Below are 18699 nucleotides of genomic sequence, written 5' to 3'. Positions count from 1 at the left end.
TTAGGCCGCCTTAGAATGACTTCATTACTTGCTTTAAAGTGTTGTGAATTTCCAGAACAGGCAATATACCCACATTAAAAAGTAAGTATAAAACAACCTCAAAGTCAAGAAGTGCAATTTTAATTATCTGCACCTTCAGTGCCCTCCATTTGCACGAATAATGGAGAGTTGACTGTATATCTTGTGTTTGGCATATAAGTAGCCTTTTGAAGGTTTAAAAAAAGCAACCCTTAAAATGGAGAGTGGTGCAGCATCTTCCTTAAGCTCTCTTTGGCAGCTTCTCCCTAAAACTCATGCCAAAAGGAAAGAAAGATCCTAAGGTGGAAAGATCCTAAGGAACTCACTCCAAAAGCAGTTCTGCTCAGAGCTTTGCCATCTGCTGGCTCCAGAATGGTAGAGTAACCAAGACCCACTGTACAGAAAGTATACGTCCTGGATCCCAGTCTTTTCTATGGTGTGGCTCCACTTATATTCCATGATATACAGTTAGATTGTAACTTCTGAAGAATTCATTGTTTGGGTGTAAGACTCTTCACCCAAGAAAAAAGTGTGTGTGTGTGTGTGTGAATGTCTGTATGTTTATTTGTGCAAATACTCACACGTTGCATGGGAAGTAGGGTTGGGGGTAGGACATGTTGCTTTCTGGGCCTGGGGTTATTAACACCTGCTTTTGGCAAGGGCCTGAGTCCATGGAAAAGAGAGATATGTAGTCTTACAGCATTTTTGTTCTGCTTCACTAGGAAAGATCCCTATGGGTGGTCCTTAGGTGATCCCTTGCTTTTGGCAGGGAAGGCTTTCATATTCTTCTGTTCCTCTCTTACATTTTCTTGATTTGCAACAGAATAATTTCCCTGCTGGGAGCCCTGAGCGACTTCAGGACTTAAAGTCCACAGTGGATTTGCTGACCAGCATTACTTTCTTCCGAATGAAGGTAAGAGATGAATTTGGGCTGGGTGGTGCTAGGCTGGGGACCTGGCCCCAGGACATGGAAGCTAAGAATCATTGAGTATATAGTCTAAGGCTATAGGATCCATCACCTCTAAACCTATATTTCCATACATCTGTTCCTGAGTTACTTCCAAGAAGATCATGGATCAAGAAGGGTGGACTAGGTAGTTCTCTCCGTCAGCTGTGCTGACAATTTCATCTCAGGGCAAGGTCCAGGGACCTTGAGAAGGATGAAGGAATCTGGGATAATTTGGGGGCACTTCTAGGAAGAGATCTCACTCAGGTCAGCAGGACCCTGGACCCATATTTTTTTTAATTAATTGGCAGGTGCAAGAACTTCAGAGCCCTCCAAGAGCCAGCCAGGTAGTAAAAGATTGTGTGAAGGCCTGTTTGAACTCAACATATGAGTATATCTTCAACAACTGCCATGATTTGTACAGCCGCCAGTACCAGCTGGTAAGAGGATCAGGCTCAGGTGGGGCCAGCTGTCAGTGGTTCTTGAAGCCTCAGCTTTCTTTCGTATGATTGTGGTGGAAGGGAGCTCAGGAAAAGTCCTTGATGTTCTCAGGAGTGAGTGGGTTGTGGAGTGGGGACCATCTAGATCATGTGAGACATTTGTAGATGGATAGGAACCATTGGACAAGATGTTACATAACTGAGTTGAACAGAAACAGCAACAATAAATTTTACTTTGGTATTGAAGAAAGGAACCTAAATTTGAACTCAGTTCAGGGAGTGAGTAGGTGAATTCTTAGTCCTTCCTAGAGTCTGCTTTCCCCCTGAGGTTAATTTTATTCTGACTCATGTAAACACCTCTGTGTTCCAGGCTCCCTTCCCCTGAGATCTGAGCTACTGGAGCCTTTGTTAAGCTTGCCGCACTCAAGGCTTCGTCATCCATCAACACATTCTCTCTATTAGGGAAAGATACTGTTTTTAGCTTTTATCTTTCAGTTATACAGGAGTCTGTCTAAATACTTGGTCTCTATTCTCTATCTCTTCCCTAGTGGCTCAGTTGGTAAAGAGTCTACCTGAAATGAGGGAGACCCACGTTCAATCCCTGACTTGGGAAGATTCCCTGGAGAAGGAAATGACAACCCACTCTACTATTCTTGGACAGAAGAGCCTTTTGGCTTCAGTCTGTGGGGTCACAAAGAGGAATCGGACCTAGTTTTAGATAAATCTAGACTTTGAAAGAGGCCTTATAAACCATTCAAAGACTTTCTTTAGCCTTTTTATTTTGCTGTTTTTTGGGTTTTTTTTTTTTTAACTTTCTCTCATTCTTATTTTCTCATTATTTGTACTGAAGTAAACCCTCAGTGAAAGTGAAAATCACTCAGTCGTATCCAACTCTTTGTGACCCCATATATAGAGTCCATGGAATTCTCCAGGCCAGAAGGTAGCCTTTTTCTTCTCCAGGGGATCTTCCCAACCCAGAGATCGAGCCCAGGTCTCTCATGTTGCAGGCAGATTCTTTACCAGCTGAGCCACAAGGGAAGCCCAAGAACTCTGCTGTGGGTAGGCAATCCCTTCTCCAGAGGATCTTCCTGACCCAGGAGTCAAACTGGGGTCTCCTGTATTGTAGGTGGATTTTCTACCAACTGAGCTCTCAGGGATGCCTGAAGTAAACCCTTGGTGTCTTTCATTTCCCTCTACTGACCTTCAGTCCTTGATTCATTCATCTATCTGTTCTTTGAACAAGGTCAAGCCCTAGGGATATAATCTGCATCTCACTTGCATTTATCTCTTCTCTTTTTGATAAAAGCCATTCTAACAAATAGGAGGTGATATCTCATTGATTTGCATTTCCCTAATGATTCAGTTCAGTTCAATTCAGTTGCTCAGTCCTGTCCGACTCTTTGCAACACCATGGACTGCGGCACGCCAGGCTTCCCTGTCCATCACCAACTCCCAGAGCTTCCTCAAACTTGTGTCCATTGAGTGGGTGATGCCATCCAACCATCTCATCCTCTGTCATCCTTTCCTCCTCCCTCCCTCAATCATTCCCAGCTTCAGGGTCTTTACCAATGAGTCAGTTCTTCACATCAGGTAGCCAAAGTATTGGAGTTTCAGCTTCAGAATCAGTCCTTCTAATGAACATTCAGGACTGATTTCCTTTAGGATGCACTGGTTGGATGTCCTTGTAGTCCAAGCGACTCTCAAGAGTCTTCTCCAACAACACAGTTCAAAAGCATCAATCCTTCAGTGCTCAGCTTTCTTTATAGTCCAACTCTCACAACCATATATGACTACTGGAAAAACCATAGCTTTGACTAGACAGACCTTTGTTGGCAAAGTAATATCTCTGCTTTTTAATATGCTGCCTAGGTTGGTCATAACTTTTCTTAAAAGGAGCAAGCGTCTTTTAATTTCATGGCTGCAGTCACAATCTGCAGTGATTTTGGAGCCCCAAAAAATAAAATCTGTCACCATTTCCATTGTTTCCCCATCTATTTGCCATGAAGTGATGGGACCAGATGCCATGATCTTAGTTTTCTGAATGTTGAGTTTTAAGCCAACTTTTTCACTCTCCCCTTTCACTTTCATCAAGAGGCTCTTTAGTTCTTCTTCACTTTCTGCCATAAGAGTGGTGTCATCTGCATATCTGAGGTTATTGATATTTCTCCCAGCAATCTTGATTCCAGCTTGTGCTTCTTCCAGCCCAGCATTTCTCATGATGTACTCTGGATATAAGTTAAATAAGCAGGGTGACAATATACAATTACAGCCTTGACATACTCCTTTCCCGATTTGGACCCAGTGTGTTGTTCCATGTTCAGTTCTAACTGTTACTTCTTGACCTGCATACAGATTTCTCAGGAGGCAGGTCAGGTAGTCTTGTATTCCCATCTCTTGAAGAATTTTCGTCAGTTTGTTGTGATCTACACAGTCAAAGGCTTTGGCATAGTCAATAAAACAGAAGTAGATGTTTTTCTGGAACTCTCTTGCTTTTTCGATGATCCAGTGGATTATAGCAATTTGATCTCTGGTTCCTCTGCCTTTTCTAAATCCAGCAGGAACATCTGGAAGTACTCAGTTCACGTATTGTTGAACCTGGAGTGGAGAATTTTAAGCATTACTTTGTTAGCATGTGAGATGAGTGCCATTGTGCAGAGGTTTGAGCACTCTTTGGCATTGTCTTTCTTAGGGATTGGAATAAAAACTGACTTTTTCCAATCCTGTGGCCACTGCTGAGTTTTCTAAATTTACTGGCATATTGAGTGCAGCACTTTCACAGCATCATCTTTTAAGATTTGAAATAGTTCAACTGGAATGCTATCACCTCCACTAGCTTTGTTCATAATGATTCTTCCTAAGGCCCACTTGACTTCACATTCCAGGATGTCTGGCTCTAGGTGAGTGATCACACCATTGTGATTATCTGGGTCATGAAGATCTTTTTTGTATAGTTTTTCTGTGAAGAGGAACTAAAAAGCCTCTTGATGAAAGTGAAAGTGGAGAGTGAAAAAGTTGGCTTAAAGCTCAACATTCAGAAAACAAAGATCATGGCACCTGGTCCCATCACTTCATGGGAAATAGATGGGGAAACAGTGGAAACAGTGTCAGACCTTATTTTGGGGGGCTCTAAAATCACTGCAGATGGTGACTGCAGCCATGAAATTAAAAGACGCTTACTCCTTGGAAGGAAAGTTATGACCAACCTAGACAGCATATTCAAAAGCAGAGACATTACTTTGCCAACAAAGGTCCATCTAGACAAGGCTATAATTTTTCCAGTGGTCATATATGGATGTGAGAGTTGGACTGTGAAGAGAGCTGAATGCCAAAGAACTGATGCTTTTGAACTGTGGTGTTGGAGAAGACTCTTGAGAGTCCCTTGGACTGCAAGGAGATCCAACCAGTCCATTCTAAAGGAGATCAGCCCTGGGATTTCTTTGGAAGGAGTGATGCTAAAGCTGAAACTCCAGTACTTTGGCCACTTCATGCGAAGAGTTGACTCATTGGAAAAGACTCTGATGCTGGGAGGGATTGGGGGCAGGAGGAAAAGGGGATGACAGAGAATGAGATGGCAGGATGGCATCACTGACTCGATGGACATGAGTCTGAGTGAAATCTGAGAGTTGGTGATGGACAGTGAGGCCTGGTGTGCTGCGATTCATGGGGTCACAAAGAGTCGGACATGACTGAACGACTGAACTGAACTGAACTCTGTATTCTTGCCACCTCTTCTTAATATCTTCTGCTTCTGTTAGGTCCATACCATTTCTGTCCTTTATCGAGCCCATCTTTGCATGAAATGTTCCCTTGGTATCTTGAATTTTCTTGAAGAGATCTCTAATCTTTCTCATTCTATTGTTTTTCTCTATTTGTTTGCGTTTATCACTGAGGAAGGCTTTCTTATCTCTCCTTGCTATTCTTTGGAACTCTGCATTCAATGGGTATATCTTTCCTTTTCTCCTTTGCCTTTTGCTTCTCTTCTTTTCACAGCTTTTTGTAAGGCCTCTTCAGACAACCATTTTGCCTTTTTTGCATTTCTTTTTCCTGGGGATGGTCTTGATCACTGCCTCCTATACAATGTCATGAACCTCCATCCATAGTTCTTCAAGCACTCTATCAGATCTAATCCCTTGAATCTATTTATCACTTCCACTGTATAATCATAAGTTATTTGATTTAGGTCATACCTGAATGGTCTAGTGGTTTTCCCTACTTTCTTCAATTTCAGTCTGAATTTGGCAATGAGGAGTTCATCATTTGAGCCACAGTCTGTTCCCGGTCTTGTTTTTGCTGACTGTATAGAGCTTCTCCATCTTTGGCTGCAAAGAATATAATCAGTCTGATTTCCGTATTGACCATCTGATGATATCCATGTGTAGAGTCTTCTCTTGTGTTGTTAGAAGAGGGTGTTTGCTATGACCAGTGCGTTCTCTTGGCAAAACTCTATTAGCCTTTGCCCTGCTTCATTCTGTACTCCAAGGCCAAATTTGCCTGTTATTCCAGGTATTTCTTGACTTCCTATTTTTGCATTCCAGTCCCCTATAATGAAAAGGACATCTTTTTTGGGTGTTAGTTCTAGAAGGTCTTGTAGGTGTTCACAGAACCGTTCAACTATACCTTCTTCAGCATTACTGGTTGGGGCATCGACTTGGATTACTGTGATACTGAATGGTTTGCCTTGGAAACGAACAGAGGTCATTCTGTCATTTTTGAGATTGCATCCAAGTACTGCATTTCAGACTCTTTTGTTGACTATAATGGCTACTCCATTTCTTCTAAGGGATTCTTGCCCATAGAAGTAGATATAATGGTCATGAGTTAAATTCACCCATTCCAGTCCATTTTAGTTCACTGATTCCTAAATTGTTGATGTTCACTCTTGCCATCTTCTGTTTGACCACTTCCAATTTGCCTTCATTCATGGACCTAACATTCCACGTTCCTATGCAATATTGCTCTTTACAGAATCGGACTTTACTTCCATTACCAGTCACATCCACATCCCTAATGATTGGTGATATTGAAAACCTCTCCTAGTACTTGTTGGGCATTGGTGTATTTCCTTTGGAGAAATGTCTGTTTAAGTCTTCTTCCCATTTTTTTGTCAGATTGGGGTTTTTTTGTTTGTTTTGTTTTTTGCTATTGAGTTGTTTGAGTTCCTTATCTATTTTGGGAATTAACCCCTTATCAGATAGGTGGTTTACAAATACTTTCCACCCTCTGTAGGTTTTCTTTTTATTTTGTTGATTGTTTCTTCTGCTGTGTAGAAACATTTTAGTTTGATATAGTCTTACTTTTTGATTTTTGATTTTGTTGTCATATCCAAAGTGACCATCAGGGAGCTTTTCCCATGTTTTTTTCCCTAGGAGTTTTATGGTTTCAGGTCTTACATTTAAGTCCTTAATCCATTTTGAGTTAGAGTACTGGAGTGGGTTGCCATTTCCTTCTCCAGGGGATCTTCCTGACCCAGGGATCAAACCTGGGTCTCTTGCATTGTAGACAGATGCTTTACCCTCTGAGCTACATGCCCTCTGCATAAGATATGGGTCCAATTTCATTCTTTTGCTTGTGGATATCCAGTTTTCCCAACATCATTTATTGAAGAGACTATCCTTTCCACATTGAATATTCTTGGCTTCCCAAGGCTTTTTCTTATCCAGCTGGGCAAATAACTTCCAAATGCAGTTCTTCCCCCTAATGACTTTCAGGGGGCTAAGGGAAGTTTTGCTTCCCTGAGGGCTGGGCCAGCCTGCATGCTGGATCTGTTCTGTAGCTCCTGTAGAACTTGAAGGAACTTCTCAGAGCTGAGATGTACTTGTGTGTGGTGGGGCAGTGGGTGATGTTAGAGGAGGGCCACCACTAGAATAAAAGAACTGCCAATGGGGATCACATGGAACTAGACCCATTTAGACTGAAGGGGCTGTTTACTTCAACCAGGAATTCACTATGCTCTTAGCTACTGAGAGAAGAAGGAAGGGGGACAGGCATCTTTATGTCTCCTGGACTGATCAAGCTTATTAGAGCAATGCTCTGGAGCTTGGGAGAGAAGTTCTCAGGGACAGATTCTTTCTGTCCAAGGACCTCTCAGTGGTCACTGCTCTGTAGAACGGGTGATGGTGTCTTGTGGAAGACAGCGTATAAGAAAGGAAGGGTGCCTGATTCTAAAGGAAGGGGCATGGTGTGGGGAAGGGGGAGAGGAAGACTCTCCATAGTCTCCTCTGACTCTCACTATCTATCACCATCTTCTCGGGAATAAGAATCAGGAGCTGCCTCCAGAAGAACAGGGGCCCAGCATTAGGAACCTGGATTTCTGGCCCAAACTCATCACACTCATTGTGTCAATCATAGAGGAAGATAAGAATTCCTACACCCTCGTTCTGAACCAGTAAGTATCACCTCACTTGGCCTTTCTGTTTGGTGGTTGGTTTGTCCACCTGTCTAACAGCCTCTTTCTTTCCTGTCTCTGTGTGTTCACAGTGCCACCTCTTCCTCCTGTTCGTCCATCTGTCCCTCTGTCCCTTGTATCTGTCTGGGTGACTGTTTCTGGAGACAGGTGTGGAAACATAATGAGGGGCCCCGCCCTGACTGAACCAGCCTCCCTGGAGAGAGAGACCTCTGGGAGTGGCTGCCCTAGGAGTCCCTGGGGATCCAGAGACCAGGCGTGTATGTGTCCGTCCACTGTGAATAAAGAGGGCCTTCTGATGCCCAACTTCTTGCTTCTTCTGCCCTAGCTTATTTAGCCTGGGCTTGTCTTTCAGCCTCAACCCTTCTCCTCCTGGCCAGAGTTCCCTGCCTTCTAGGCATCATCTCCCCTAGGGCCACCTTGCCTGAGGGGATCTTCTGCTCCAATGTGTCCCTCTGCCTACCACTGGCCCTGGGTCCTTATTCTACAGTTGGAGCCTAGCCCTATTTCCTAGGCTTCTCCTCTCTTCAATCTGACCTCCAAGAACTAGTCCTATTGGCCTTAGAATTAATCAAATGCCTCTGCCTTGTTCTCTGACTATGTCTTCTTCCATCATCCAGGTTTCCCCAGGAGTTGAATGTGGGAAAAGTCAGCGCAGAAGTGATGTGGCAACTCTTTGCCCAAGACATGAAATATGCACTGGAGGGTAAGGCATGGCAGTGGGCTGCAAACCCCTAGCCAAAGCACCTGTTTTCCATCCCTTTCTTCTCCCAGACAACTACACTTTCCAAGTAAATAGTGCGGTGAGAAACTAGAAGGATTCTAGGCATAGTGGGTGATAGGCCTCAGGAGACCTTGGGTAGGCAAAGCTTCAGCCAAAGGAGTAGTGGAAGTTGCTGTGTGGATGTAGGTTCCTCCTTCCAGCTCCAGAGCAAGCGCCTGTTTCACACTTTTCCAGCCCAGAGATCAACTCTTCCCATGCTGGGTGTTCTCGAGTGGCCCACTCCCTAGAGAATGGTCTTACGACACTTGCCTTTACAGTTTTACAGCATCATGGAACTTTAAATACATAGATAAGATTATTTTCTCACACCATAGACTGCTTGGCCTGACTTTCTTTGAAAGTTGTTCTAGACTGGCATGACAAACCCAGAAAGATACTTCTTTCCTCACTTCTTCCATGGAACCAGTTATTACTCATCTTGTTCATTCTGCTTATTCTGTTCATCTCCCACTTTGGCCCACAAAGATATCACTCCCTATCAGACCTTCCTGTGTCAGACCTTCCTGTTTCTACCCATCTGTGCTCACTTATAAATAAGTGCATTTCCTGTTGCTGTATGTTATGTCAGTCGTCTCCTCAGTCTGTGAAAGTGGACCTAGATGGAGGGGGAGCAGTCTGGAGCAAGGACAAACCAGAGTCTGCATGTGTTCTTTGGGTAGGGTGGTAGGACATGGGTAACCCTCTCAGACTTTTAAACTTTTGAGGTTTAGGAGCAGTAAGTTTTGAGGTTGAAAGAAACCCTGCAGATCTGTGCTTAGTTTGAGACAGTCACGTACTGTCCATGCACGTTCTGTAATTCTTCCCCAGAGCAGGCTGCCTCCTGTCCGCACTGGGTCATGCCTGGGACTGTAGGCCATGCCTTAGCTGGTCCGGCCTCTGACTTGGTCACCTGTCCCTTTCCCCCAGGTATCACATGGTGAGTGCGACGAGGAGTATTGCCCCAGTTCTTAAAGAACTCCAGCTCTAGTGAATTTAGAGGGCAGGGGCAGGGGCGGGAAGACAAGTACCTGTGAAAAGTGTATTGATTCCACAAGAGGAATAGTGTAAGGCTGGGCAGAGGTTTTTCAAACAGAGGAAACAGGTAAAAAGGGGAAACAGCAAGAGGAGGGTGGAGGTGGGGGCAGGAGAGGGGCGTGCAGGGCTGGGCCCCAGGACTTCTACCTGCCGCCTGCCAAGTCAGCTCTGCTTTTATCAATTTTATATGAGGCTTTAAATGAAATTTCTTTCAAAAGGGGAATTCTGCTGATGTTTAAAACATAAAAGAGTTGAAAACTGATTTAAAGAAAGAACTCATGTTGACCTGGTTTCAAATCTCAGTTTTACCACTTACTCCTCAGTGTGTTCTTAGACTGAGCTACTTAGACTGAGCTACTTAATTCTTGTGAGCTCCCATTTTTATTAATCTATAAAATGGGAGTGATGATAGCATCTATTTCGTTGAGCTAACAAAGTGGCTGAGATGTATGTGACATACTTAGAATACTGCCTGACATTTATTAAAGGCTCATGAGCAGAGATGCAGTGTTAACACAATAGTATTTTTATAAGATTTTACCTCAGTGGAAAATGGGGGCAGGCAGAACAGGGAGAGACTGGAAGCTGGGTACAGATGGTCTGATAGTTTATGGCAGGGGGATGGGCTGGAATTATAGCAGAGAACTTAGAGGAAGAATGGGCTTGGCTAGACATTGGAAGGAAGCTGTGACAGGACTTGGTGATTGTCAGGATGGCGAAGGGCAAGAGAAGGGGAGGGGCTTGGAGACCTGGCTGATAAAAGGATAGTGTTGACCGCTGCTGTTATAATGCTACCATTCACTCAGCCTTTCTAAAGTCAACTTTGTTGAGGTATAATATGCATAAAATAAGATAACACTCTAAGAGTACAATTTGATGAGTTTTGACCAATAAGTACACCTGTGTAACTACTGTCCCAGTTATGATACAGAACAGAAAGTTTCTTCAGTAAATCCCCACCCTGTTCACCAAGCATATTGAGTACATTCTTTGTGCCACATACTATGCTAGTTGTTGGAACCCCAGTGAGATAAATGAGGCATAGTCCTAGCTGGTGAGAAGCTCAGATCAGTCTAGATAGCAAACCTATAATTTGGCAGTTACAATTCAAACTTAAGTGCTACCAAGGGAATAAGCATTGGGTGCTGAGAATCGCATAACCCAGACCTGGAAAGAGCACCTGGGAGGGCTTTCTGTAGGAGGTGATATACTGACTGACACCTGAAGAGGTGTCATCCTTGAAGAAGGATGATAGAACTTAGCTGTGGGGAGGGAAGGCATTCGTGACAGGGAAGGGAGAGACAGACATTTTAGGCAGAGGTTACAGTATGTTCAGAGACTTGGGTTCTAGAGAGAGCTGGCATGCTTCAGGAACTGGATATGGTAATTCAGTGTGATTAACACTTTAGAGTGTAGGGGAAGAGATGAGTGAGAGGTGAAGACAGAGAAGCAGGATAGAGCTAGATCATACAGGAGGTTTTAAGCCATATTTAGGATTTTGGACTCTATCCTGAGGCCGTTGAGAACCACTGAACAGCAACCCAGGTTAAACAAGGGATTAACATGACCACATTTTTAATATAGAAAAGCCACTTACTCTGGCTACCATATAGAGAATAGGTTGGAGGAAGACCAGATTGGAGACTATTATAGTAATCCAAGTTGGAGATGGTGGTAATGAGACCTAGACAGGTACAAGTGTGACTATAAAGAAATGGATAAATTCCAGAGAAGTTTTAGAGATGAAATTAACAGGGATTGGTGGGTTAAATGGATATGAATAGATAGGAAGAAGGAAGACTTGAAGATGATGCTCAGTATTGAACAAGAGGGTAAGATTAGTGTGTATACTATGTTCAACTTCAGCTGAAGATGTTAAGATAGCAAAAGATGGTGACTGGAGTTAAACCCAGGCAAAGTGAGATGTTCCATCAAAGACTTGTACAGACATTACCAGAACCAGAGAGAGATCTGGGGGAGATGTCAGCAGTCTGGTAGTTGAAATCACGAGGTTGAAAGAACTCTCCAAGGAGAAAGATGAATGGAGGGAGGAACATGGAAGTCAGGGGCAGGAGAAGGTTTAGATACTCAATTGCCCCTTTTTAACAGATCAACCATCCTCTAACACCCCTGCCCCCCAACAACAGCCTCAAGTAACTACTGGAGCATGACTCCATGAGACTTGTTAGAATAAAGTGTGGCCAGTATTTCATCCGGAGAAAGCAGTGGCAACCCACTCCAGTACTCTCGCCTGGAAAATCCCATGGGTGGAGGAGCCTGGTAGGCTGCAGTCTGTGGGGTTGCACAGAGTCGGACACAACTGAAGCGACTTAGCAGCAGCAGCAGCAGCAGTGTTTCATCATTCATCCTGTTAGGTTTTGTACCATAGAAGTTAATTAGAAATTAGGGATTGAGGCCGGACTACAGATTATGGATTGACAGAGAAAGTGAGAATTCTCTGCAAACGCAGTAGCTTGAAGGTCCCTAGAAGAAGAGAATCAGGGAGCTCTGAAGGGATGGAGCAGCACTGCCCCTTCTCCCAGTGGGTTGTTGACCAGAAAGGAGAGAGGGCCCTCCTGGTGGTTCCTTCTTATGTTTCTAGGTTCTTGGCCTGGTTTAAGGACAGCAGGGTGGTGGAAGACAAGGGGGAGGCCCTGGGAGGGTGTCTTTGGTGTCCCTGACTTTTTCCCTTTCTGTACTGCTCATTGGCGTCTCTGCTCTGTCACAAGCCTCCACTGTCATTCGTATACGAAAAGTCCTCTTTCTGAGTGGTAAGCACTTTCGGTTGTTGTCCCTTTACCTCTAGTCTTACTCCTTTTTCCTCTTCTCTGGCTCACTGCTTCATAGAAGAGTCTGCAAATGCAACCTTGGGTTGAGGCGGTGCTGCCTGCAATGCCGGGAGATGACATTCCTGGGACAAAGGAGCCTTTTGAGGCTGAATCCCAGCCTCCCGTTTCCTCCTTGGGTGTCTGCTGTACTGATTGACAAGGGCAGACTGGCTGTTCTATCTTGACATGGAGGAGCATCACCTGTGGCAACTCAGAGTTGAGCAGTAGTGTTCCCAAGGACAACGACCTTCCCCTCCCTGTCACTCAGTACTCTCCCCATTTTGCTTGCTTTCACCATTATGTTACATGTAAGCACACAGTTGGCTTTTATTATGCAAACAAAATTAATGCTTCATCTCTAAAGGGGGTAGATGAAGGAAACCTGTGGGTGTGGCCAGTGCTCTAGACTCTCTGGGCAAGCTGTTGGTGATCTTTATCCTAGATTTTCCAGAAGCCTCTGCTGACTTGGCTGTATAACCTTTCACATAAGCATCCCATTTCCTGTAGCCGGATGGCTCTTTCATCTGGCTGTGTTTCCATGGTTTCCACACTGACTTATTTCATACTTCTCCGAGAGTTCATTTTCCAGTGTTTCAGCTCTGCTCTGGCGCCGTTCAGTTTACCTCAGGATTCTGTTACACTGTGGCTGCTCAACTGCTCTTTCTGTTAGCTTGGGCCCACTTTGATTTTCCCTGTCTCTGTGTGGCTGTCAGTAACCCATGTATGTCATGTATGACTGCTCATCTCTGCATTTAAGTCCATCTGAGGAAATGGCTCAGCTACTAGGATTAGTAAAGCCCTGGAAGATAAAGCGTAAAGTAAAGCATCATCCCTCTCGTGTCCTGGGCCGTTTCCCCACTAGTCAGCCTTAGCGCCCATATCCTTTTCTCCTCTTCTTCACCAGTAGCCCGTATCTCACTTGCACTTCCAAAAGTCAGCACAGGAAGACTGTGGGCCTTATCTGGGTGTCTGACTTAGCCTCTAAAGGAAGATTTGGGTCAGGCTTTTAGCAGAATACTCACTGCTAGGGAGAGATGACTGTGGGGAGGTGCTGGGAAATCACTCCTCTTCTAAGACACCTGATAGCACCATCCAACTGGATCCGCCTGAGCTCAGGAAGCTCAGACCCCGCCTCTCTCCCCGCAACCAGAGCATGAGAAAGACAGGCTGTGTAAGAGTGCTGACTACATGAACCTGCACTTCAAGGTGAAGTGGCTCCACAATGAATACGTGCAGGATCTGCCTGCCCTCCAGGGCCAGGTGCCCGAATACCCAGCGTGAGTCATCATGTGGGGGGCTGCAGAGGGAAGGGGGGCTCAGGGGCTGGGCACTGCCAGTATCCTTGCTGTCAGGCACGTGGCAGCTGCCAACCACTAGCTCCAACCCCTCCATCTTCCTGCCTGGCTGCAGGTGGTTTGAGCAGTTTGTCCTGCAGTGGCTGGACGAGAATGAGGATGTGTCCTTGGAATTCCTGCGTGGGGCCTTGGAACGAGATAAGAAGGATGGGGTAAGTCAGGGGCTTGAACTTCACAGGTGTCTAGCCAGGTCTCCCAGCAATTAGCTGTCAGCAGGAGTTCCTGGGCGCTAGCCGGGATGGCCATCCCTGCCTGATAGAGTCCATATGGAGGGCTGTCCAGAGCCATGGAGCCACCCCTGCTGTGCAGAGAGCCCCTCAGAGCCTTACAGACTTGGGATGAGGTAGCAGCTGCAGATGATGACCCTGTGTGTGGCCTTCCTTAGTTCCAGCAGACATCAGAGCACGCGCTCTTCTCTTGCTCTGTGGTGGACGTCTTCACACAGCTCAATCAGAGCTTTGAGATCATCCGGAAATTGGAATGCCCAGACCCCAACATCCTTGCCCACTACATGAGGAGATTTTCTAAGGTACCATGACCCTCCTACCCTTTTCCCCTTACTCCATTACACTCATGGCCTATCTACAGACCTGAGATCAACCCCTCTTTGTGATGGCTTTTGGGTATAGCCTGGCATCACCCCATGCTCCTTTACTTGAATCTGGGGCAGACAGGTGGGTTTGTTTCAGTGGGGTAGAGAGGGAGATTGGTCCCCTACTTTGAGATTCCTCTTTATGTACCTGTTGTTACTGTTCTGGGAGAAGTGTGACCCCAGGTACTATCCTCATGGGGAAAGCTAAGGGTCCCTTCTCCTTCCTCTTCCTCTTTCTTCTCAGACCATCGGGAAGGTGCTCATGGAATATGCAGACATCTTATCAAAGAACTTCCCAGCTTACTGCACAAAGGAGAAAATGGTGAGGGCCAGGCTCTTTGCTTTTGAAACTATCCTCAGAGCTGAGGATGGGGTGATGCTCCTGACTTGTGATTCCCAGCAGGGCTGTGCTTGAGATTATGCCACAAAATAACAAGAACCTGATAAGGAGTTACTTTGAGCCTCCATTTGGTAATTTATCCTCTACTGAGCTAGACCTTTGCTTAGGCTTTCTTTTTTTTAAAAATACATTCAGGGAGTTATAAAGGGTAATCCCATGAATACCTGGGGCCCCCTATTCAGAGTTAAAGCAGAAACATTTGCTTCTAGTCTTCATTTAATGAGAGCCATCAGCATTGCTTCCAGATCTCAGTGCTTAGGGAGAGACAGGTGTAACACGTGCTGTAAATTCCCTGTGGTTTTTAGAGTCATGTGAGAGGCAGGGGCCCTAGACTGAGTTCTGTGCTGAATGGAGCCAAGACTTAACACTTCATCCTTCCCCACAGCCTTGCATCCTGATGAACAACATGCAGCAGCTGAGGGTGCAGCTGGAGAAGATGTTTGAGGCCATGGGAGGCAAGGAGGTAGGTCTGAGGTTCAGGGTTGCTGCATTCTCTCTTTGTTCCCAAGCTCCTCAGCCGTAGAACTCTGCCCTCTCCTGACTGGGTCTAGACCTGAAGTTTAGCTTGGGGTTTAGGACTGGTTTTAGCTGAGAGATTTGAGTAGGCACTGGGGTAGAGGCCCTAGGAGGGAGGGGTTGGGGCACAGGAGGGGAGAAAAGCCTAAGAGAACCAGCTTAGCCAAGCCTGCCTCCTATGGATACAGCTGGACCCTGAAACTGCAGACAGTCTGAAGGAGCTTCAGGTGAAACTGAATACAGTTTTGGATGAGCTCAGCATGGTGTTTGGAAACAGGTCAGTGGCCCCAGAATGCACGGCCCTCAGAGCCAGTTGTGGTGCCTGGCCAGTCCCGGAGCCCCTGCCCCACTGGCCTCCACCCAGCGCACCTTTGTGCATCTTCCCCGCTTCCTGCTGGCCTGCCCTGTCAGCTGCACCACGTGTGTGCTCGGGTGGGACCGAGCAGCTGGAGCCGCTTAGGGCCCGTGTGTCTGGGGGTTGAGGAGGGCCACACTGGGGGCACACGTGTAGTTTCCAGGTGCGGATTGATGAGTGCGTGCGACAAATGGCTGACATCCTGAGCCAGGTGCGGGGCCCAGGGAACGCGTCCCCCAACGCACGGGCCTCGGTGACTCAGGATGCAGACAGTGTGCTCCGGCCTCTCATGGACTTCCTGGACGGCAAGTGAGTACAGCACCCAGTACTGTCCTGTAGGGACGAAGCAGGTAGAGGCAATCAGAAGAGCTGCTCAGGGAGGGGGCCTCTCAGCACTCACCCCATCCTGACCTGTGGCCTGGCCCTGCAGCCTCACACTTTTTGCCACTGTGTGTGAGAAGACGGTCCTGAAGCGGGTACTGAAGGAACTCTGGCGGGTGGTAATGAACACAATGGAAAGGATGATTGTTCTGCCTCCACTTACTGACCAGACGGTAAGGACAGCTCCTTTCCAGTTCCTCCTGCTGTATCTCCCTTACCCAGCTCCCTGCTTCCTGATGGAGTTTGCAGTTCTCTGGTTGAATGATTCTCTCCCTGCCCAGGGCACCCAGCTGATCTTCACTGCTGCCAAGGAGCTGAGCCAACTTTCCAAACTCAAGGTACTCTGGATACATGGGGTCCTTCTGCAGCCAGATGGGAAGGGCAGGGGTTGCCTGGGAGGGGGGAAATCTGAGCTCTGAAGACTGAAGAGGAGGAGAAGGAGAGAGGCATGCAGCTGTGGGCTGACAAATGGGGGACCTTCATGACAGCCACAAGCTGTCCTGATGTTGTTGCTTTCTCTGGGGCTCCAGGACCACATGGTGCGAGAGGAAACACGGAATCTGACTCCAAAGCAGTGTGCCGTCCTTGACCTCGCCCTGGACACCATCAAGGTGGAAGACCCCCTCCTTCAGACTGCCTTCCTACCCTACCCTCTTGGTCCTGGCATTCCACTCGGCCAGATTAGGGGTCCCTCGGGCCCCCTCACATCCAGGAGAGAGTGGGTTTTGTATCTGTATCTTTCTCTGTTGCATCCACATTCCTCTTGGGAGCAACCAAAATGGTACCTCCTGTGTGGCCTCACGTGAATCACCAAAGAGCTAGAACATTTATTCTTGGCTTCTGAGGACACTTTAGTTCACTTAGTAACCTCATTGTCATTCTGGAATATTTCCCACTGGGAATTAATCTTCCAGATCCAATATCCCAGATCGGGCTAAGCTCTTCATTTATGTTTAAAATCATTTGGGTTTCAAAGGGTATTTTTTTCCCCTACAATGCATTCATTTATTCAACCAGACAACATGTGTCCAGGCACTATACACTAGGAAGGATGCAGAGAGAATCAGATATGGTTCCTGCATCAGGATACTTATAATCTGGTATAATTTGGTAATAACCAGACTATCATCCGGTATAAGGTGGTAATAAGGCAGGTACACATGGGCTGTGATTCAGGGCACTGGGGAGAGAGGTAGGTCATAGGTATAAAGTGCTCTAAGGGTTCCCAAGGGTAAAGCACCACTTCTGACTAACAAGCTTCTATCCTGTGTCTGTGCCTGTCCATATAGATTCATCCATCAGACATCACGTCCAGAAGTGTGGCCATCCCTTACCACTCCTGCCAGATACTCACATAAGTCTCTGCACCTGAGAGACTGTGACCCTGGCTCTGTGTGGCATTCCTGATCTTGTTTATTGAACGACTCCCTGTCCTCTTCTGGCATCTTTGCCGGCCTCTGCTTGGATGTCCTTTCTCAGGATTTGTTGGGGAGCTGCCTCTCTGAAGGGAGATGATGCAGTAGCAGTTATTCTTGTCTTTCAGCAATACTTTCACGCCGGAGGCAACGGGCTGAAGAAAACCTTCCTGGAGAAGAGCCCAGATCTGCAGTCCCTGCGCTATGCCCTATCTCTGTACACACAGACCACAGACACCCTCATCAAGACCTTTGTGCGCTCACAGACTGCCCAGGGTAAGGCCCAAGGGTTTCAGGTCCCCACTCTCCTCCCTGCTATGTCTCTGCCCCTAGGGAGTCAGTCTCCTGTAGCCCTCAGGGAGGCTCCAGGGACTTCTTCAGAAAGCCCTTCACATATAGACATCAGGATTTTCTTGATGGACCCCAATACTTACCCCTACCTACCCCAGACTCATACCAGATAGGAATCCCAGAGATCTGGGAGATGTGCCTGAGCTTTCATTTCCCAACATCATCTGGCCAGTGCATGTGTCTTGAGCTCAAGGAGTATACCGTTTGATAGGAAAAATGTGTGAGGAAGCCTTGAGAATGAGTGGTTAAGATACTCGTGAAGTCTTACAGCTTTGGGAGCCAAAGATTTCCCAGATTCTCCAGTGTGGATGAGAAGAAGACTAAGAGGGGTGATCTGTGGGAGCAATTGAAAGCAGGGTATGGATCACGGGGCTGTACAGACCTGTGGCTCCAGCTTCGTGGGTGATGCTGGTGCACGGGGCACCCAGGCAGCTGGTTCTCGCCCAAAGATTTCCAGTTCTCAGAACCCCTCCCAGTCTCCAGGCAGGCCCATTCATAGCCAAACACATCTGTACAAACACGGCTCAGACTGCAATTCAGACCCTGACCCTGAGGAGGAAGTCCTCTTGGGAAGGACCTTCAAGATGCAATCATTAATTGCTCCTTCCAGGGAAACCTAGGCCTGCTGCCCGGAGGAGTGAACTTGGCAGGGGCCTGGGGGTGGGAAGGCTTAAGCCTTACTGAGCTGTGAACTGACCCAGATTGGAAGAAGGAGGGGATCTAAGCAGTTAGGATGGGGTTGATGGAAGATTAAGAAATGCAGGGGGACCTGCAATACTGTTTCATTTTCCACATGTGTTCTTATTTCAAGCCCAGAGTGAGAAGAAAGAGCAAAAGGAGTTATGAGCCTTGCTCAACAAGATAGGGGGACCTTTCACAGAGATGAGTATGTGTAAAGGCC

The 18699-nt window shown here is 46.5% G+C and overlaps 1 protein-coding gene across 2 annotated transcripts in view; it reads left to right on the top strand.

Annotated features, from left to right (window-relative positions):
* UNC13B (unc-13 homolog B) overlaps positions 1–18699 on the top strand; it is a 211927-nt gene that overhangs the window by 189711 nt on the left and 3517 nt on the right. For both annotated transcript variants that reach the window (XM_005900762.3, XM_070375689.1), the window contains exons 22-36: positions 842–931; positions 1276–1404; positions 7662–7789; positions 8428–8513; positions 13584–13710; positions 13844–13940; positions 14174–14317; positions 14625–14702; positions 15166–15243; positions 15485–15573; positions 15808–15960; positions 16082–16205; positions 16314–16370; positions 16563–16643; positions 17576–17723. In XM_005900762.3, the coding sequence (XP_005900824.1) occupies positions 842–931; positions 1276–1404; positions 7662–7789; positions 8428–8513; positions 13584–13710; positions 13844–13940; positions 14174–14317; positions 14625–14702; positions 15166–15243; positions 15485–15573; positions 15808–15960; positions 16082–16205; positions 16314–16370; positions 16563–16643; positions 17576–17723 (1609 nt within the window). The remainder of the gene's footprint in view (positions 1–841; positions 932–1275; positions 1405–7661; positions 7790–8427; positions 8514–13583; positions 13711–13843; positions 13941–14173; positions 14318–14624; positions 14703–15165; positions 15244–15484; positions 15574–15807; positions 15961–16081; positions 16206–16313; positions 16371–16562; positions 16644–17575; positions 17724–18699) is intronic.

Source organism: Bos mutus, chromosome 8 (assembly GCF_027580195.1).
Source record: "Bos mutus isolate GX-2022 chromosome 8, NWIPB_WYAK_1.1, whole genome shotgun sequence".
Taxonomy (NCBI): Eukaryota; Metazoa; Chordata; class Mammalia; order Artiodactyla; family Bovidae; genus Bos; species Bos mutus.
This window is presented reverse-complemented; position numbering and strand designations above follow the sequence as displayed.